General features: G+C 41.8%; 1 protein-coding gene across 1 annotated transcript; it reads left to right on the forward strand.

Annotated features, from left to right (window-relative positions):
• Positions 1–8,468: 8,468 nt before the first annotated feature.
• Positions 8,469–17,844, forward strand: LOC130387837 (scavenger receptor cysteine-rich type 1 protein M130-like). Its single transcript, XM_056597132.1, has 6 exons — positions 8,469–8,552; positions 12,948–13,319; positions 15,985–16,128; positions 16,249–16,365; positions 16,462–16,493; positions 16,677–17,844. The coding sequence occupies exons 1-6, from the start codon at positions 8,489–8,491 to the stop codon at positions 16,785–16,787; spliced, it is 840 nt and encodes a 279-aa protein (XP_056453107.1). The 5' UTR covers positions 8,469–8,488; the 3' UTR covers positions 16,788–17,844.
• Positions 17,845–18,733: the final 889 nt, after the last annotated feature.

Consider the following 18,733-nt stretch of genomic DNA (forward strand, 5'->3'; position numbering starts at 1 on the left):
TATAGCATTTCAATTTAAATATAAGAACTCAAAATAATTGACAAAATGTTATTCTATTTTTATTGGATTTCATTGTCCCTTTGCATATTAAAAGTGAATTTCAAAATAAGTTAAGCCTCTTTTTTTTTTACTTGTGAATTGGGATTCAAGTGGCCTTAAAGATTACCTTTAGGGCAAGTCCGACCTAGGTGAATCTCACTGTTGGCGACGACCTGATTGAAATCAATCCGACAAGAAGTGATGGATCGAAAGAGCGCTTGTTGTAGTCCATCTTCGGAAAATTGTAGTTTCACGCTAGCGACGCTAGAGGTCAGCAATACTCACTGCCGCACAATTCATTTTAAACAGGGCTGGCTCTTCCTCTGTTTGAAAGGAAGCAGCTTTTCATCTCTCCTTCACCCGATGACTTCCACAAAGGTTAAGGAAAGGTGGCATAAAGGTTAGGAGATTTGACTTTCTGGATTGGGCCCTGGTAGCAGTACTGTTATGAACAGGGGCGTAGCCAGGATAATAGGGCCCCATGAAAGGTTATCTGTATGGGCCCCTATGGTACGCAGGCCACATTTTGTCCACCATTCATTCTAAATCTATTACAATTATTTCACTTAATGTAGACAATATATTGGGGAAATATCTGCCCAAAGCTGGCTCTGCTGCTTTACTTTTTATTATTTACTTATTTTCAAGAACATTTTCTCTTTTCATAGTTCAAATAATTTCTGAATTAAAATGTAATAGCCAAATACGATATTTCATGACCTATTGATTAATCATGTATCACTTAAATTTCAGAGCCCTTTCTAGAGTCCTTCTCTCAGGTTTAACTGACATCACCTTTAGCCCTTTTGCCTCACTGCTGGTAATAAAAGTGTAAAATAACATCCATATTTGTTTCATGTGTTGTAGATATGAAAGATCATTTCTGAACACGTAATTACATTTAGTTTGTGATTTACCACAATTATTGAATGTTTCATGAAGTTGTATAGTTCTAGATACATGTACGTTTATAAATTGTAGTTGCAGATCTATATAATCTATTAGTTCTTTAAATACAGATCTCGATCCACGCATGACTATTGCATTCATAGTCTATGTTTTACTGCAAAGTTTTCACAAATTCCCCGGTGCCGGCAAGCGTCAACCCGCCGTATGAAACATTGAGGTCGTGCCCATAGACATCTAATGCCGCTTTTCCACTGCATGGTACCAGCTCGACACGACTCGACTCGACTCAGCTCGCCTTTTTTGCGTTTCCACCGCGATCTAGTACCTCAAGTGGCTGCTTTTTCTAGTACCGCCTCGCTCTAGGTTCCAAGCGGCTGAGCCGATGCTAAAAGGTGACGTCGGCAGACGGCCGGCCACTGATTGGCCAGAGAGTGTGACGAAGTCACGAGAGCGACATGGCAACCATGCTGGTAACGATAGAACAGCCATAGTAGCGCCGCAGCCAACATATTCCACTTCTTCAACATGCCAGCTAATAATACGAACACGAATACCATCGCATCGATGTTCTCCATTGTTGTTATGTGTGTTCTGTCCATGTGTGGGTTACGTAGGTGTTGTTTGCGTCGCGTACAAAAATACGTCACGGCCCTTTCGCGCAGACGACCCCGCCCACGTCCCGGAGGTACTATTTGCGGTGGAAAAGCACCCGCGCTGCTACCGTGTCGAGTCGTGTCGAGTCGTGTCGTGTCGAGTCGAGCTACATGTGCGGTGGAAAAGCGGCATTATAGATAGACGGAGCATCGATTGCTACCGCCTACTGGCGCTGACGAGACGCGGGGCCGCCATCTTGGAGTGGTCATCCGCTCCACTCAGTGTAATCCGTTTGGCTGGAGCAATGAACTGTCAGCGCATTTAATTAATCATACCTCACTGAATACCACAGATTTTCATGCGGTTTTTTGTCATACGTGTAGCTATGATAAAGGCCACATGGTTTGGCGTGTTATATTATTCAATACTAATTATACCAATAGTACGGTAATGTTAAATCTTGCTTGTGAAAAGTAATCCCCCGATTCCTATTATGGATTGTCCGCCGATTTGAGCAGGAATACGCTGAACAACAGCCCGGCATCCTGTTTCTGCTGCTGTTGCTGCTCCCGGTTGACCACTCCAAGATGGCGGCCGTATTTCTCGCGTCCCAGCAGCCAATGCTCCGTCTGTCTATAAGATGTCTATGGTCGTGCCTACCTCATTTCTGTGATAACGGCGCAACGGGTAATTAAAACGTCAGCTGGTCCACCACTAGGTGGCATACATACTGCTATTGACAATACGACTTCACTCTCCAGATGGGGAGATACTTTGTGCTTATGATGAAGGAAGGAAAGTGGCTGAATTGATGAGAGATTCACTGCCATGTATAAACAAGCATTGGAGATGGCCAACACCATTGGTGTTACCCCAACGAAGAGGTGAATTACCGTGAAGCAGCAACATAGAGGCTATTTTATCCTAATATTAAATGCACCCATTGCATTCACCGCACATTGCCAGTGACCATATGCTCGGTGAGAGGTCTTTCTTGGTCAAAAGCCGCCTGAAAACCTGGTTGAGATCCAGTATGGGGGATGAGAGGCTTTAGGCCCTGCTCTAAAGAATGTGCACAGACAAATCCCCCTGGACCCATGAGCGTCGTCCAGAGAGGGGCTGCAGCTGGCCACAGAAGAACGGTCACTTGTTTTGATAAGAGGTAAGACCAGGGGCGTTGCTAGACCTAGAGTTTTACTGGGGCAAAGGCCCCCAACTGCCAACATTTTTTTTTTTACGTGTGCACAATATGAAATAGATGGATACAGAAGGGTATGTACAAGCTTCAAAATCATTGTCACTGTCATATTGTAGGCTATATTAAAGCACTGGTAAAGGTAAAGACGCAAAGATGGATTCATGAGTACCGTACAATTATATTTATTTAAACACATACACATCTCAAAGATTTACAAATAAGGTAACTGACAAATAAACAAAAAGTCTCTTTATGACCTTCACCTCTTTATCAGGAGAAGTCTACACATCTATATTTATTTAGAAGCTGTGTGGAAACAGCATAATTTTGCCAGAACGACATGTACTAAAAAGGCAAGAAACAAGGTTTAAAACTAATAGAATTTCTGACTTAAGGTGAGGTGGCTCATTGCCACCAATCAACCTGGAAAATGTTATAGAACCATCAAAGCTCTTAAATTAAACTAAATAAGGCCATACACTACTGCATAGAGCCTTTTTTAATGATTATTTTTTCACTATTAAGCTGTATCGCCGCGCCTTCATGGTGGCAAAGCGGTCAATAACGTGGCTTTGACTCACTTTGCATAGTTGCTCCTTTTCAATGGACAAAAGAGAAAGTTGGTGAAGCCTTCCTTGCCCCATGGTTGACCTAAGCCAGGTGTGGAGCCTTCTCAACACACTGAAAGATCGCTCACAACTACAACTGTTTACAGGAATTGTGAGTGCAATGATCTGAATTATCTGTGTCAGTGTTGGGAACATTGTTGGATCCATATATGTTAAAAACACCCTGTATATCCATAATTTCCTTTTTTGTGTTAAGGAAGTTTTTGTCCACTAAAACTTCCTCAAGTTTTGAAGACAGACAATTTTTCATTCATTATTCATTTTCCGCGTGTGTGCGTGCACGCATGGTGTGTGTGTGTGTGTGTGTGTGTGTGTGTGTGTGTGTGCTATAAAACTACAGGCTACAGACGCTCAGTATTGAAAAACTGGTGCTAATTATGTGGGCAACATTCTTTAACAGCAATCAAGTTGTCATTGTTTGTGTCAAACAAGTTGTGAATTTGTTGTAACGTTAAAAAAGGAGATGACTTACTCTGGGCTGTTTCCAGCTCCCGTGGTTTCCAACGAAACATGATCAACAAAAAAACAAGGAATTGAAAGCTACTTACAATATGCCTAGGTTACATTAATTTCCCCTGATGGCAGCAATGTTCCACTTTCAGCTGGAATTCACGGTAGGCCTACATCAAAACCACGTGTCTTCTTTAGATTTCAGTTCCCTTTATTTATTCACACAGTTCAGCAGCGGCATTTATTCAGAATCAGAGCCCAAATTAAAGCTGCATTTAGGGCGACTATCACTACCCAGCAGAAAAATAGATGCACTATAAATGGTTTTGTAGGCCTATAGCAGTCACGAACATGAGCATAGTTGTGGAAATGCTGGTGTTAGAAAACAAAGTTGACGGGAATTAAAGTGCTGCAAATCTAGCATTAAAGGTTAATTTAAGAAGCTTCTCACCAGTCATTTGTCGCCTGGTCGCAGTGTCGAGTTTTTTTTAAAGTAGTTCACTAGTCGTAGCGTGCAAATAAATTGCAGTGTCAGAATTCTGAGAATTTTGTCAGCATTCAGATTTCTCAGAATTCTCTTACACTGCAAATTAAAGCGCTACTACTAGCAAACTTGTTTCAGCGTGACTGGAGAGAACTTCCTTAAATTAACCTTTAATGCTAGATTTGCATCAACGCTATTGTGTGAATTAGTATGGTTCTCTTTCATGGAAGCCGGAAGTGGGAGATTCCTTATTTTTTTTACCATTATTGTTTTATTAACAAATTTCTCCTACAGGGGATTGATAAAGTTCTATCTAGACTATTGAACAGAAAGAAACACTTGGTCATACTTTACACACTTTACCACTGAAACATTCAGAAGAGTCACGTGGACGAATCCGTAAATAACTGATTTTTTTCATTGGTTGTTGCGTTAAATCTTATACAATAGGGCTATTTTCTGATTGGCTTTTATGTAGCCCCTTTCGTTTTTTGATTGGCTGGTAAGAGGCAGGCTCGACTGAAGACTCCCGAGGCAGCAGGAGATGTACTTGATGAATCCTGTCGATTCCATAGCGAGTGCGGCGCTTCTGCAGATTAATTTAATAATGATCAATGGAATTTTACTGGGGCACTGGAGACTTTTACTGGGGCACGTGCAGGGGTGGACTGGGAGAAAAATTCAGCCCTGGCATTTTCTCTCCAGACCAGCCCACTACATTATTAGCACTAGGGGTGGGACGAGACGAACGGGAAGAACCCTGTATATCCGAATAATAGTGCAGTTTTTTGTTTTTCAAGTTTGTGTTTCTTGTGCTGCTGACAAGAAAGGTGTGAAACCCGAACAGGAAGTTAACAGACATCCTGTGTTTGCTGCATGCATCTCCAACCGCCATCAAAACCCTTGTTAAATATCACACATGATCCAACGCTAAATCCTCTCTTGCAGTTATTAGTCTGTGACTGTGAAAATCGTTTGGTGTAAGCCCAGCATTAGTTAAAACCAGACTCGGACAATAATAACAAAATCTCCTGACAAATAATCTAAATAGAAACATATTACAGACAGTAACAGCATTAGAGCTGAAACCAATTTGTTTTAACGGTGACTCAGTCATTATGAAACCCTAAATAGAGAAAAAAAAATTTTTTCTCATATACTTCTCATATTCTCATACACGTGTATGTGCACATGTATGTATACATGTGCACATACATGTATATGAGAATGCATATCTATTCAGACCTGTAATTCGGCCTACCTGCATAACTGTTAATTATATAAAAGATATGCAAATGTTTGAAATTAAAATCAATGTGAAAATCTTCAACCAGGAAATAATCATAATCAAACCTTTTGCTTCAATCTGAGGCAAAACAAGTTGCATAATAAACTCACAAAGTCAAGAGAAGCTCGCTCTCTCTCTCTCTCTCCATCTCTCTCTCTCTCCATCTCTCTCTCTCTCCCATGGTGCCCCATCTCTCTCTCTCTCTCTCTCTCTCTCTCTCTCTCTCTCTCTCTCTCTCACATCATAGAATAACTTCTAGCAGGTGAGGAAATCCTGTTTGACAGGAGATGATGGTAGCAGAGAATATAAAGAGACATTTATGAATAACCAATTGTCATTTTATCACACATATAGTATGTTTCTTCACATAAACCTTTAAACATACACATATTGCATCCCTCTCGAAATAGTCATCACCTCAGTAAACAATAAATGAATTGAAAGATTACAATAAATTCAATGGCAAATATTGCAAATTAAACTAATTATTTCCAATAGGTTTACTTGTATTTTGTGCTAAAATTCAAAGTGTCACATCTGTATTTACAATACAGCTTGATTCTGCATCTCTATTTACAGCTCATGAGTCCATGTCAAGGTTTACTGTTGCTATGGCAACAAGAGACTGCTAACGTTAGCAGCTGTTAGCTAGCTTAGCCAAATCATCTGAACAATAATAACCAATAATATCACAATTCGGCCTATTTAAACAAAATCAACCACAACTACCAACAGTCACAGCCCTTCAACTCTGGGCTAATATGTTGTCACAAGTATGCAGTTAATTAGGTCACTCCACATTCAACGTAAAAACGTTTTCTACTTTGTTTTGGACATGTCTCAAAATGTAGCCTAGCTAGCCCCAGGCTAACGTTACTTAGCATATGCCTCCACTCGCTCGTCTCCTGGCGCAGCAGCACCTGCTGGGGTGTGGACCCCGGCACCAAATAGGTCTGTCAATTTTGAACATTTAACTTCCAGAGGCTTAAGTCGCCGTTTTTCAGCACCACCCGGGCGTTTTCAGCTCCGTACCGGCTCCCGCGACTCCGGCCCATGCCCTGAGGTCCCACCCACCCTGGTTTGTGTTGTGATTGACAGCACTGTCAGGGCTCTCTGAGCCAGTCAGCCCATGATTGATTGACAATGACAAACATAGACCAATAATATGCGTCGATGCTGGCAACACACTGCTAGCTCTCTGTAGCCCATTGGCCGGCCCAATTGGAGGGAATTTAGAGAGAGAGGAAAAAAGAAAACATAGCGGACCGGACCGGCCCACATTGGGTCAACGGCCCACCGGGACGATGCCCGGTATGCCAGATGGCCAGTCCACCCCTGGGCACGTGCCCCAGTAAAAAGGGGCTGACGACGCCTCTGGGTAAGACCATAAGCTATGGTATTACTGTGCTTAATGTTAACTATATGCATTCTTTCTTCATCAAAAGTTGTGAGTAAACTGAATTGATATGGGTTGAATGTGTATTCACTGAATTCTTTATTTCCTTTCAGAACAGAAGAAGCCTGAGCAGGATCTCCACCTTTATCACCTCTTTGTCTCTCTCTCCCTCACCATAGCCTACCAACACTCGATGTATATAGATACAGATCACCTGTAGCAACACCACGCACGCACGCACGCACACACGCACGCACGCACGCACGCACGCACGCACACACACACACACACACACACACAGATATACTTCAGTCATAGTTTTACTAAACAGTTTTTCCTAAAATAAATGTTTCAGCAGCAACACGGTACTGTGTGTGGGGGGGGTCTATAAATGAGGACTATCAATTATTTTTTTAATATAGCCTACACTTCCTCCGGAGGTGGTATGACAAGTGTTTTCTACATGGAACCAGGCACCTTCATGGAAAATCTGATCCAAGTGTAAACCTTTTTTTCTTTTTTACTTTGTTGACATGCAACTTTCTTTTTTGTAAGGTCTAGAAGTGCAGCGCTTCAGTGTAGCTGTTGTTGAGCTTATCCTCTATGGTTAAGCATTGCTTTCCGTGCGCATTGTTTGCTGTAATACCACTGCATTTCACTTTAGTCACACACTTTGAGACTGTGTGTCGCTTGATAGGCAGGGAGGAGCTGAAGCGGAAAGCTTTTTGTATTATCTTTTAACTGTTACTGCAGGGCCACCGTTAATATAATATGCTATCTAATATATCTATATTAGATATTAAATTAATAGGCTGTGTACTGTATATATATATATATGTATATATATATATATATATGAATATATTAGTGCTGTCAAGCGCTTAAAATATTTAATCGCGATTAATCACATTAATGTCATAGTTAACTCATTATTTTCTATTCTAAATATCCCTTGATTTCGTGCTGCAATTCTTTTAGTGAGATCAGAGAGTGTTGAGAAGGACAGTAATAAAATATATTTGGTAAGCTGGATATAAGAAGAGAGACCCGCAGTGAATTCAACCAGGTCCACTTGACATCGGGTAGGTGCATGACAGTGGTAGGCCTACCGTAAAACTTCAATATCCAAGGCTTTTATTTGTTTCAATCGCTGAACTTTCGAACAAAATTCTTGCTCAGCAAAGATGGGAAATACTACAAATTTATTATTTAAATCAGTATGAATATTCCTACTGTACGTAGGCCTATAGCCTACGAATCACCAGGCTATTGAATAACGCCTACACACACAAACACAAACACACACACACACACACACACACACACACACACACACACACACACACACACACACACACACACACACACACACACACACGGTGGCGGAGCAACAATATTGCGTCTTAATCTTAAGGCCCCCCCCCTTAATCTACCCCTCTGGTTCGATGCCGTACTCTCATTTCCTCATTCTGCCTAACGAGGCAGGGTAACAGTATCTAACATGTATTCATGGTCTATATTTCTCTCTGCTCTGTATCTCATGGATTGGTTTGTAGGACTACAAGGTAAAAAACACATTTTCTACCATTTGTCTCTGATTAATGTAGCCTATTGCTTACGTTGTTAGCAGTTATCTGGTAAACGTGAACGTCCATTTTAAGAAACAAAATAAATAACCTTATCATTAGTGTTTCTATGTTATGATATAGCATACAATATAGATTGAGCTTTCTAACTCTATAGGTCAGCTATAAATGAATCACATATTCAAATAACAAACATAAAAACCGCTTCTTAAAAGTCTTAAAACGACATAAATACAAATGTTTCAGTAAGTAATGTGCCTATTTTCTTTTGACTATATGTAAATAATTGAATGTAGCATTTTCTGTCGATTGTATCTGTTTGTATGTGGTAGGCACATTTTAAAACCTTCTTTGCAACGGATACAAACAGACTTGATTTGTAATTTTTTGATTTATAGTGACATTGTGTTAATGGATCAGTCTAGGGTAATTGGAAAATGTACATATATATATATATATATATATATATATATATATATATATAAATATAGCATTTATCAATTAATACACCATTATGTTTTACAACCCAATATTATGTTTTAATACACGTGAATCTTCCCCTTGCAAGTAATGGCATGTAATCAAAATAGAAAAGGCACCCATGCTAAAGTTGACTAAAAAAATCATCTTTTGAAAATTGATCTTAATGCCTTAATCAAACAATTGAGTATGGGTCCCTGAAAGTGAGGCGACATAGTGCTCCCAAAATAGTGGTCTGTTTCTCATAGCATCAGGCTATAGGCCTACATGTTGTACTTGAGGATTTTTATAGTAATAGTTTTATAATAATGTATTATACAATTTATGAAATGTATTGGTCCCTGAAAGTGAGGCGACATGGTTGAGCGCTCCCGAAATAGTGGTCTGTTTCTCATAGTATTAATCCAGTACATGTTGTACTTGTGGATCTTTTTGCATCACAAGTTTTATAAAAATGTGTGTTGATACAATATTCCGATATCATAAAACAATATTTGTTTTGAAGTTCGCATTTTACTTGGGGACCATATCATTTTTGAGTGAAAATGACCCAAAAGAAATGTTACATACCTCAAATTTGTTATTACAGTTGACATCCATTTGATTATTCCTTCATCCAAACAGTCTTTTTTCCTTTCATAACTTTAGCGGTTCAGAACTGCATTTTTAAGCTGTTCCAAAAGGTCAATGCTTTGCTGACAACGAAACAGCAGACTGTTCAAATATATGCAATGTGTTGGATTGATATATGAATAGATAGAATTTCCCCCCACCAGAATACATTTAGGATCTCCACCAGGTCACCCTAATGCAGCAGAATACAGGAAATCATATACCCCCCCCCCCCCCCTCATTAGTACATTTTAAGGTCTAATATAGCAACATACAGTATAATGATCTTTGGGACCTTTTTATATTTATCCACTTCATTCATACTCCTGCTGTTCTCATGCAAACACACATACTCCCCTCGTGCACACATGCACAGCTTTCCAATAATCCATCCTTTCCAATTCCTCCATACTTCCACAGTACACACTTTCCCCCCCCCTCCTCCCCACATCCAGTCACCCCCCATACATACCCCCCATGATGCACCCACCCTCTCATACATACCCCCCCCCCCCCATGATGCACCCACCCTCTCATACATACCCCCCCCCCCCATGATGCACCCACCCTCTCATACATACCCCCCCCCCCCATGATGCACCCACCCTCTCATACATACCCCCCCCCCCCATGATGCACCCACCCTCTCATACATACCCCCCCCCCCATGATGCACCCACCCTCTCATACATACCCCCCCCCCCCATGATGCACCCACCCTCTCATACATACCCCCCCCCCCATGATGCACCCACCCTCATACACCCCCCCCATGATGCACCCACCCTCTCATACATACCCCCCCCCATGATGCACCCACCCTCTCATACATACCCCCCCCCCCATGATGCACCCACCCTCTCATACATACCCCCCCCCCCCATGATGCACCCACCCTCTCATACATACCCCCCATGATGCACCCACCCTCTCATACATACCCCCCCCATGATGCACCCACCCTCTCATACATACCCCCCCCCCCATGATGCACCCACCCTCTCATACATACCCCCCCCATGATGCACCCACCCTCTCATACATACCCCCCCCCCCATGATGCACCCACCCTCTCATCGACACACCGCATCTGTTTTCTGGTGCAGAAGCAGGAAATAACAGGAAGGAGACGGTCGGAGCAGCAACCACAGCTGATGCTCTGACAACCCTTACGTGATGTTCATCACATTGTTTTTTCAAGTTCAGTTGCTGTTTGGGGTTAGGTAAGGGCAGCCAGCTAATTAAGAATATTTGCTGAATGAAACCAACAATGCAACACATTGTTGGTTTCTCAGAATAAAAACATTGTTCACATCTTTTGGAGAGTGGGTGTGTGTGGGTGTAATTTTTACTGATTAAAAAAGTTGCCAGTGCCGAAGAAAAGGGCTTGCCCCCGTCAGAGAAAATGTTGCATCTATTGGAAACGTCATAGTGGTTTTCCATAATAAAAGCACTATGCTTTGGTCCTAGGCTTCGTTCACACAAATGGATGTTTTCTCAATATTGAGGTGGACGTATCCCCTGCTTACCCCTGCAACACCTATGGTGTGATGCTGTTCTCTAATTTCTTCATTCTGACTGATGAGGCAGGGCAATGGTATCTAACCTGTATCTCTGCTCTATATCTCATTTTATGGTTCGTATGCTTTCGAGGTAAAACCAAAAATATTTCCCAACCTTTTATCTCTGATAAATATAGTGTATTGCTTTCATTGAAACAAGTTATCTGTTTTAGGTGAACATCCATCTTTACTAAACATTATTTTCTATTGAAATATCGAAATAATTTTCTTCCGTCCTTCTTTAATACAGATTCGTTTTTATATCTTGATGAAAAAGGGTATCAGTATAGACAGCTGGATCAATAAATGTACGTACATTATAACATTGCTCTGTTTAATTAATTAGGGTATTTTTTATTTTAGGGTACACAAATAAAATCTTGTGTTTGCCGAAGGGGAACGATTTATTCTTAGAAATCTTAACACCGTAACCCAAATGTCAGGTCTTCCAATGGAAAGCGACAATAAGATCAAGGACATACTGTCACGTCCCACCCTCTCCTTAAGTTATGGATTATTTGTTTCTTTCATTCTGTCATTGTTTTCTGTGGTACTTTGTATTGCTCATTTTCCTCTCATTCCACGTCGCTCCCTGCGCTTGTTTCCCGCCTCTGATCTTCTTCCCCCACCTTGAATCTTTTGCACCTGTCCCTCGTTATCTTTCCCCTCCTAGTATATTTAGTCAGTCCCAGCCTTCCAATACCCATACTACCATACTATTTAGCATTGCAGATTTTTTTTTGTATGTTCCAATACATAGTATTAAAAAGGCAGTAGGCCAAAAATACCAGGATTTTGTACTACATCCGGATGCATTTCGTGGTATGCAAGCCAGTATGCTCTTTGCCTACCTTCCACGTTACCTTGCAACGTGTTTATATGCAAACGGGCATAAAGAAATGCACACACTGAGAGTCAAACAAAGATAGACGGACAGAAATGGATGATCCTGCAGAAACTCTTGAATAAGAGGCTGAAGCAATTTCCAAATGTTTTTTTTTTCACAAAATGTTGTACAAACAATATTTCTACAAATCTATCTCCATTGTAGGCTATACTTATATTTTTACCTTGTGGTTGATTGTTAAATGTTTTTCAATTATGAATGTTGAGGTGTCTTCCATTCATTTCATACAACCACAGTAAATTATTGGACAGTTTTTTCTTTGTTATTAAATGGTGTATATATTTCGTGTATATCACTTAATACACTATTATTTAGTTTTACAAAACACTTAAATCCACAGCAAGCACTCTTATCTAAAGTGACATACAAGTGATGCCGCCATCATGGGATCCATTTTTAGTAGCCACAAAAAACCGTCTATAGTCTTGTTTCTCATAGACATTGTGGTCATAGTCACTTAGGGCCCTATCTTGCATCCTGGGCAATTGACTTTCCCACTGGCGCATGTGTCGTTGATAGTTTGTAACTGGCGCAGAGCGTTCTTTTCCCTCCTGCGCCACGCGTCGGTAAATTAGGGAATGATCTTGCGCCCCAGGGGGCGGCTCGGCGAAAGGAGGAGGCGTGTTCTGGCGCAAATGTTCCCTGGTGCTATTTTTCAGTTTCAGAAACCATTTGCGGCACAAACCAGGAAATACCTGGTTTAAAGTCGCCACCTAGCCTAGCCACACACCGGCCCCGACGCGCGCCCCTTAACAGTGGTATAATGAGCACATACCACAGCCTGGCGTGATCTATTGCTTAATTATACCACAGGTCGAACCAGTGATCCAACGACCGCTCCTCAAGGACCAGACAACAACCCAGCCACTGAGGGGGAGGTCCGCTTGGTGAATGGAGGGAATGGCCCCTGTTCAGGCAGGGTGGAGGTCTTCCTCCAGGGCCAGTGGGCCACAGTTTTTGATGATGACTGGGACCTGGCTGATGCCCAGGTGGTGTGTAGACAGTTTGGCTGTGGGAGGGTGCTGTCTGCACCTGGTGGGGCCACTTTTGGACCTGGACAAGGGCCTATAGGGTTGGAGGAAGTCAACTGCAATGGCCACGAATCTGAGCTCACACAGTGTGACCTCATTGGACTGTGGCCCCACTACTGTGGTCACCAGGAGGACGCTGGAGTTGTCTGTGAAGGTAATACATCCATGAACATGTGGCCAGGGGTGGACTGGCCATCTGGCATACCGGGCATCGTCCCGGTGGGCCGTTGACCCAATGTGGGCCGGTCCGGTCCGCTATGTTTTCTTTTTTCCTCTCTCTCTAAATTCCCTCCAATTGGGCCGGCCAATGGGCTACAGAGAGCTAGCAGTGTGTTGCCAGCATCGACGCATATTATTGGTCTATGTTTGTCATTGTCAATCAATCATGGGCTGACTGGCTCAGAGAGCCCTGACAGTGCTGTCAATCACAACACAAACCAGGGTGGGTGGGACCTCAGGGCATGGGCCGGAGTCGCGGGAGCCGGTACGGAGCTGAAAACGCCCGGGTGGTGCTGAAAAACGGCGACTTAAGCCTCTGGAAGTTAAATGTTCAAAATTGACAGACCTATTTGGTGCCGGGGTCCACACCCCAGCAGGTGCTGCTGCGCCAGGAGACGAGCGAGTGGAGGCATATGCTAAGTAACGTTAGCCTGGGGCTAGCTAGGCTACATTTTGAGACATGTCCAAAACAAAGTAGAAAACGTTTTTACATTGAATGTGATGTGACCTAATTAACTGCATACTTGTGACAACATATTAGCCCAGAGTTGAAGGGCTGTGACTGTTGGTAGTTGTGGTTGATTTTGTTTAAATAGGCCGAATTGTGATATTATTGGTTATTATTGTTCAGATGATTTGGCTAAGCTAGCTAACAGCTGCTAACGTTAGCAGTCTCTTGTTGCCATAGCAACAGTAAACCTTGACATGGACTCATGAGCTGTAAATAGAGATGCAGAATCAAGCTGTATTGTAAATACAGATGTGACACTTTGAATTTTAGCACAAAATACAAGTAAACCTATTGGAAATAATTAGTTTAATTTGCAATATTTGCCATTGAATTTATTGTAATCTTTCAATTCATTTATTGTTTACTGAGGTGATGACTATTTCGAGAGGGATGCAATATGTGTATGTTTAAAGGTTTATGTGAAGAAACATACTATATGTGTGATAAAATGACAATTGGTTATTCATAAATGTCTCTTTATATTCTCTGCTACCATCATCTCCTGTCAAACAGGATTTCCTCACCTGCTAGAAGTTATTCTATGATGTGAGAGAGAGAGAGAGAGAGAGAGAGAGAGAGAGATGGAGAGAGAGAGAGATGGAGAGAGAGAGAGAGAGCGAGCTTCTCTTGACTTTGTGAGTTTATTATGCAACTTGTTTTGCCTCAGATTGAAACAAAAGGTTTGATTATGATTATTTCCTGGTTGAAGATTTTCACATTGATTTTAATTTCAAACATTTGCATATCTTTTATATAATTAACAGTTATGCAGGTAGGCCGAATTACAGGTCTGAATAGATATGCATTCTCATATACATGTATGTGCACATGTATACATACATGTGCACATACACGTGTATGAGAATATGAGAAGTATATGAGAAAAAAAATAAAATTCTCTATTTAGGGTTTCATAATGACTGAGTCACCGTTAAAACAAATTGGTTTCAGCTCTAATGCTGTTACTGTCTGTAATATGTTTCTATTTAGATTATTCGTCAGGAGATTTTGTTATTATTGTCTGAGTCTGGTTTTAACTAATGCTGGGCTTACACCAAACGATTTTCACAGTCACAGACTAATAACTGCAAGAGAGGATTTAGCGTTGGATCATGTGTGATATTTAACAAGGGTTTTGTAGTAGATATGGCGGTTGGAGATGCATGCAGCAAACACAGGATGTCTGTTAACTTCCTGTTCGGGTTTCACACCTTTCTTGTCAGCAGCACAAGAAACACAAACTTGAAAAACAAAAAACTGCACTATTATTCGGATATACAGGGTTCTTCCCGTTCGTCTCGTCCCACCCCTAGTGCTAATAATGTAGTGGGCTGGTCTGGAGAGAAAATGCCAGGGCTGAATTTTTCTCCCAGTCCACCCCTGCATGTGGCTATGCATTATCTTATTTTTCTCTCGCTAAAATAGCATGATACTAGATCTATGGCTTTTTTTATTATCAAATAAATAGGCATGTGATGAAAATGTGCTTATTGTGTTTGAAGTCGTCCTCATTCAATAACTTTTTGATTCAACCCGTAGTCAAATGTTTTCATTTTGTCGTAGCTGCCCATCCAGTGAGACTGGTCAATGGTCTCTCCAACAACCCCTGTTCAGGCAGGGTGGAGGTCTTCCTCCAGGGCCGGTGGGCCACAGTTTGTGATGATGGCTGGGACCTGGTCGATGCCCAGGTGGTGTGTAGACAGTTGGGCTGCGGGAGGGTGCTGTTTGCAGCACATGGGGCCACTTTTGGACCTGGCCAAGGGCCTATAGGGTTGGATGATGTCAACTGCAATGGCCACGAATCTGAGCTCACACAGTGTGGCCACAGAGGACTGTGGACCCACGACTGTGGTCACCAGGAGGACGTTGGAGTTGTCTGTGAAGGTAATACATTTAACATGTGGCTACACATTATCTGCTTTTTCTTCTGACAATAAATCTATGGCTTATTTTCCTATCCAATGAATAATATCTCATTCTTCAGAAAGATTGTGATGAAAACATGCTGATTTAGTTTGTTATTTGAGGTTGTCTTCATTCAATGACTTCTTCAATCAACCCGTAGTCAAATGTTTTCCTTTTGTCGTAGCTGGCCCTCCAGTGAGGCTGGTCCACGGTCTCTCCAACAACCCCTGGCCAGGCAGGGTGGAGATGTTCCCATCTGACAGAAGATTATACATTGACGATGTATCATCTCTCGGGAAGCATGTCCCCGTAAACACACATGAAAAAGGTCACTCAAGAGAGACATCCTACTGTTCCTTTTTTAAGTTAGAGTGTCCCGGTTGGATGAGGTTGATGGATCACTGACTCATCCCTGTTGAATCCCTTCCTCTGTTTTATCTGTTGACAGGTATTCCTGGCAACATAAAAAATCAGAAATTAATTTACCTCTTGCGTTCGGCCTCAGTCTTTTCCATCCCATTCCCAATCATCATTCTGGTCATTCTTTATTGCTGGAGGAAAAAGAGTAAGTCACATTAGACTACAGTTTGAACTAAATTAAACCTTACTCTCATGGAGATTTATTCATACATGTTATTTGTCTGTGCCATTTTTTCAATAGAGCATCATACAGAAAACCTTGATTCTGAACTGGTAAGTAAATTATACCCTCCAAATATGTTGCTATTCACATTTCTTACCCCCGATAACTACCCTTCGAATTTCGAACTGTCAACTTTAAACAACTATAAATATTGAACATATCAATAAAAGAGAAAATGTTGCTTATAAGATAATCAAACAACAAAACACACGTACATGACATTCTCTTCCCAGAGTCCAAACTGTGACCAAGCTGCCACCATCTATATGAATGAGAGTCTGTTAGGACCCCCTCCTCTCCCTTTGGAGCCCACTGACATAGAACTCAACCCCATAAGCACCTAGGAGGCTCTATGGGAGACATTGACTGTAGGTTTAAAGTAAGTATCAGCGTTATCTTGCCTACATGAATGCAATAAGTGTGGAAAAGCAGAGTCAACGAAGGCCTACATCCCGAGGGTTACCGACATGTCCCTCATCCACAGCTTCTGCTGCCCCTGAGATGAACCCCGGTTACTGGGCTGACTCCAAGTGGACCCCTTAAAGCTGTGAACCCCTCTATTCCTGGCTCACCTCATCCTGACAGGAAGAGAGGGGGAGGGCTTTATGACAGCCACAATGAACAAAGGAGCCCCCTTCATTCTTCCTCTCCCTTTACTTAGAATGACTTGTATGTTAATGTTAACTCGTTAATGTTACAATCAAAGACCGCCTGCATTATGAATGTATTCCAAAATCACATATGTTGGTTTTTCATTTGAATGCATGCTTATTGTCTTAGTAGAAGGGATTGTCATTGTTCTCGTGCATGTCACATCTTTATGTTAACCCATATATGTGGTATAGAGGTTTGATTCCTGTGATTATACTTGGCTACTTTATGCATCGGGTGTTGTGATTGGCCAGTGCATGTGAGAGGCATCCAACATTTTTTGAAAATAACATGAAGCCTGAGTCCTTCGCAAACCAACTAATGTTTTGCGCTTGTGCCTTTATCTTTCAAACTTCAGCTTACTCAACCAATATTATTTCCGTCTTTTCTGCCATTCCGTCTTTTCAGGCCTCTTTTTTTTTTTTTACTTGTGAATTGGGATTCAACTGGCCTAAAAGATTCCCTTTGGCCAAGTCCGACCTAGGTGAATCTCACTGTTGGGGACAACCTTATTGAAATCCATCTGACAAGAAGTGATGGATCGAAAGAGCGCTTGTTGTAGTCCATCTTCGGAAAATTGTAGTTTCACGCTAGCGACGCTCAGGGCCGTCGATAAGGGGTGAAAGGTGATGACGATTCTAGGGGCCCACAGCCCAGGGGGGGCCCACAAAAAAAAAAAAAAATTTTTTTTTTTATTTTACTACCAGCTCATAGTACTACCATAGCCCCCCCCTCCCGTCAACAATTTCTCCCTCGTCAACAATTGCTCCTTCCACCCCCCCCCCCCCGTCAACAATTGCTCCTTACAACCCCCCCCCCCCCCCCCCCCCCCCCCCGTCAACAATTCAGCGCAGGGGGGCCCATCAGTAAATCTTGTCTAGGGGCCCAGGAATCGTAGCAACGGCCCTGGCGACGCTAGAGGTCAGCAATACTCACTGCCGCACAATTCATTTTAAACAGGGCTGGCTCTTCCTCTGTTTGAAAGGAAGCAGCTTTTCATCTCTCCTTCACCCGATGACTTCCACAAAGGTTAAGGAAAGGTGGCATAAAGATTAGGAGATTTGACTTTCTGAATTGGGCCCTGGTAGCAGTACTGTTATGCACAGGGGCGTAGCACAGGATCTTAGTGCCCCATGAAAGGTTATCTATATGGGCCCCTATGGTACGCAGGCCACATTTTGTCCAACATTCATTCTAAATCTAATACAATTATTTCACGTAATGTAGACAATATATTGGGGACATATCTGCCCAAAGCTGGCACTGCTGCTTTATTTTTTATTATTTACTTATTTTCAAGAACATTATCTCTTTTCATTGTTCAAATAATTTCTGAATTGTTTTAATTTTAAAATGTAATAGCCAAATGCGATGCTTCATGACCTATTGATGAATGAGATATCGCTTACATTTCAGAGCCCTTTCAAGAGCCTTCCCTCTCAGGCTTAACTGTCCTCACCTTTAACCCATTTGCCTCAATGCTGGTTATAAAAGTGTAAAATAACATCCATATTTGTTTCATGTGTTGTAGATATGAAAGAGGATTTCTGAATACGTAATTACATTTAGTTTGTGATGTAGCCTATCACAATTATTGAATGTTTCATGAAGTTGTATAGTTCTAGATACATGCACGCTT

The sequence above is a fragment of the Gadus chalcogrammus genome, chromosome 8, assembly GCF_026213295.1.
Source record: "Gadus chalcogrammus isolate NIFS_2021 chromosome 8, NIFS_Gcha_1.0, whole genome shotgun sequence".
Lineage (NCBI taxonomy): Eukaryota > Metazoa > Chordata > Actinopteri > Gadiformes > Gadidae > Gadus > Gadus chalcogrammus.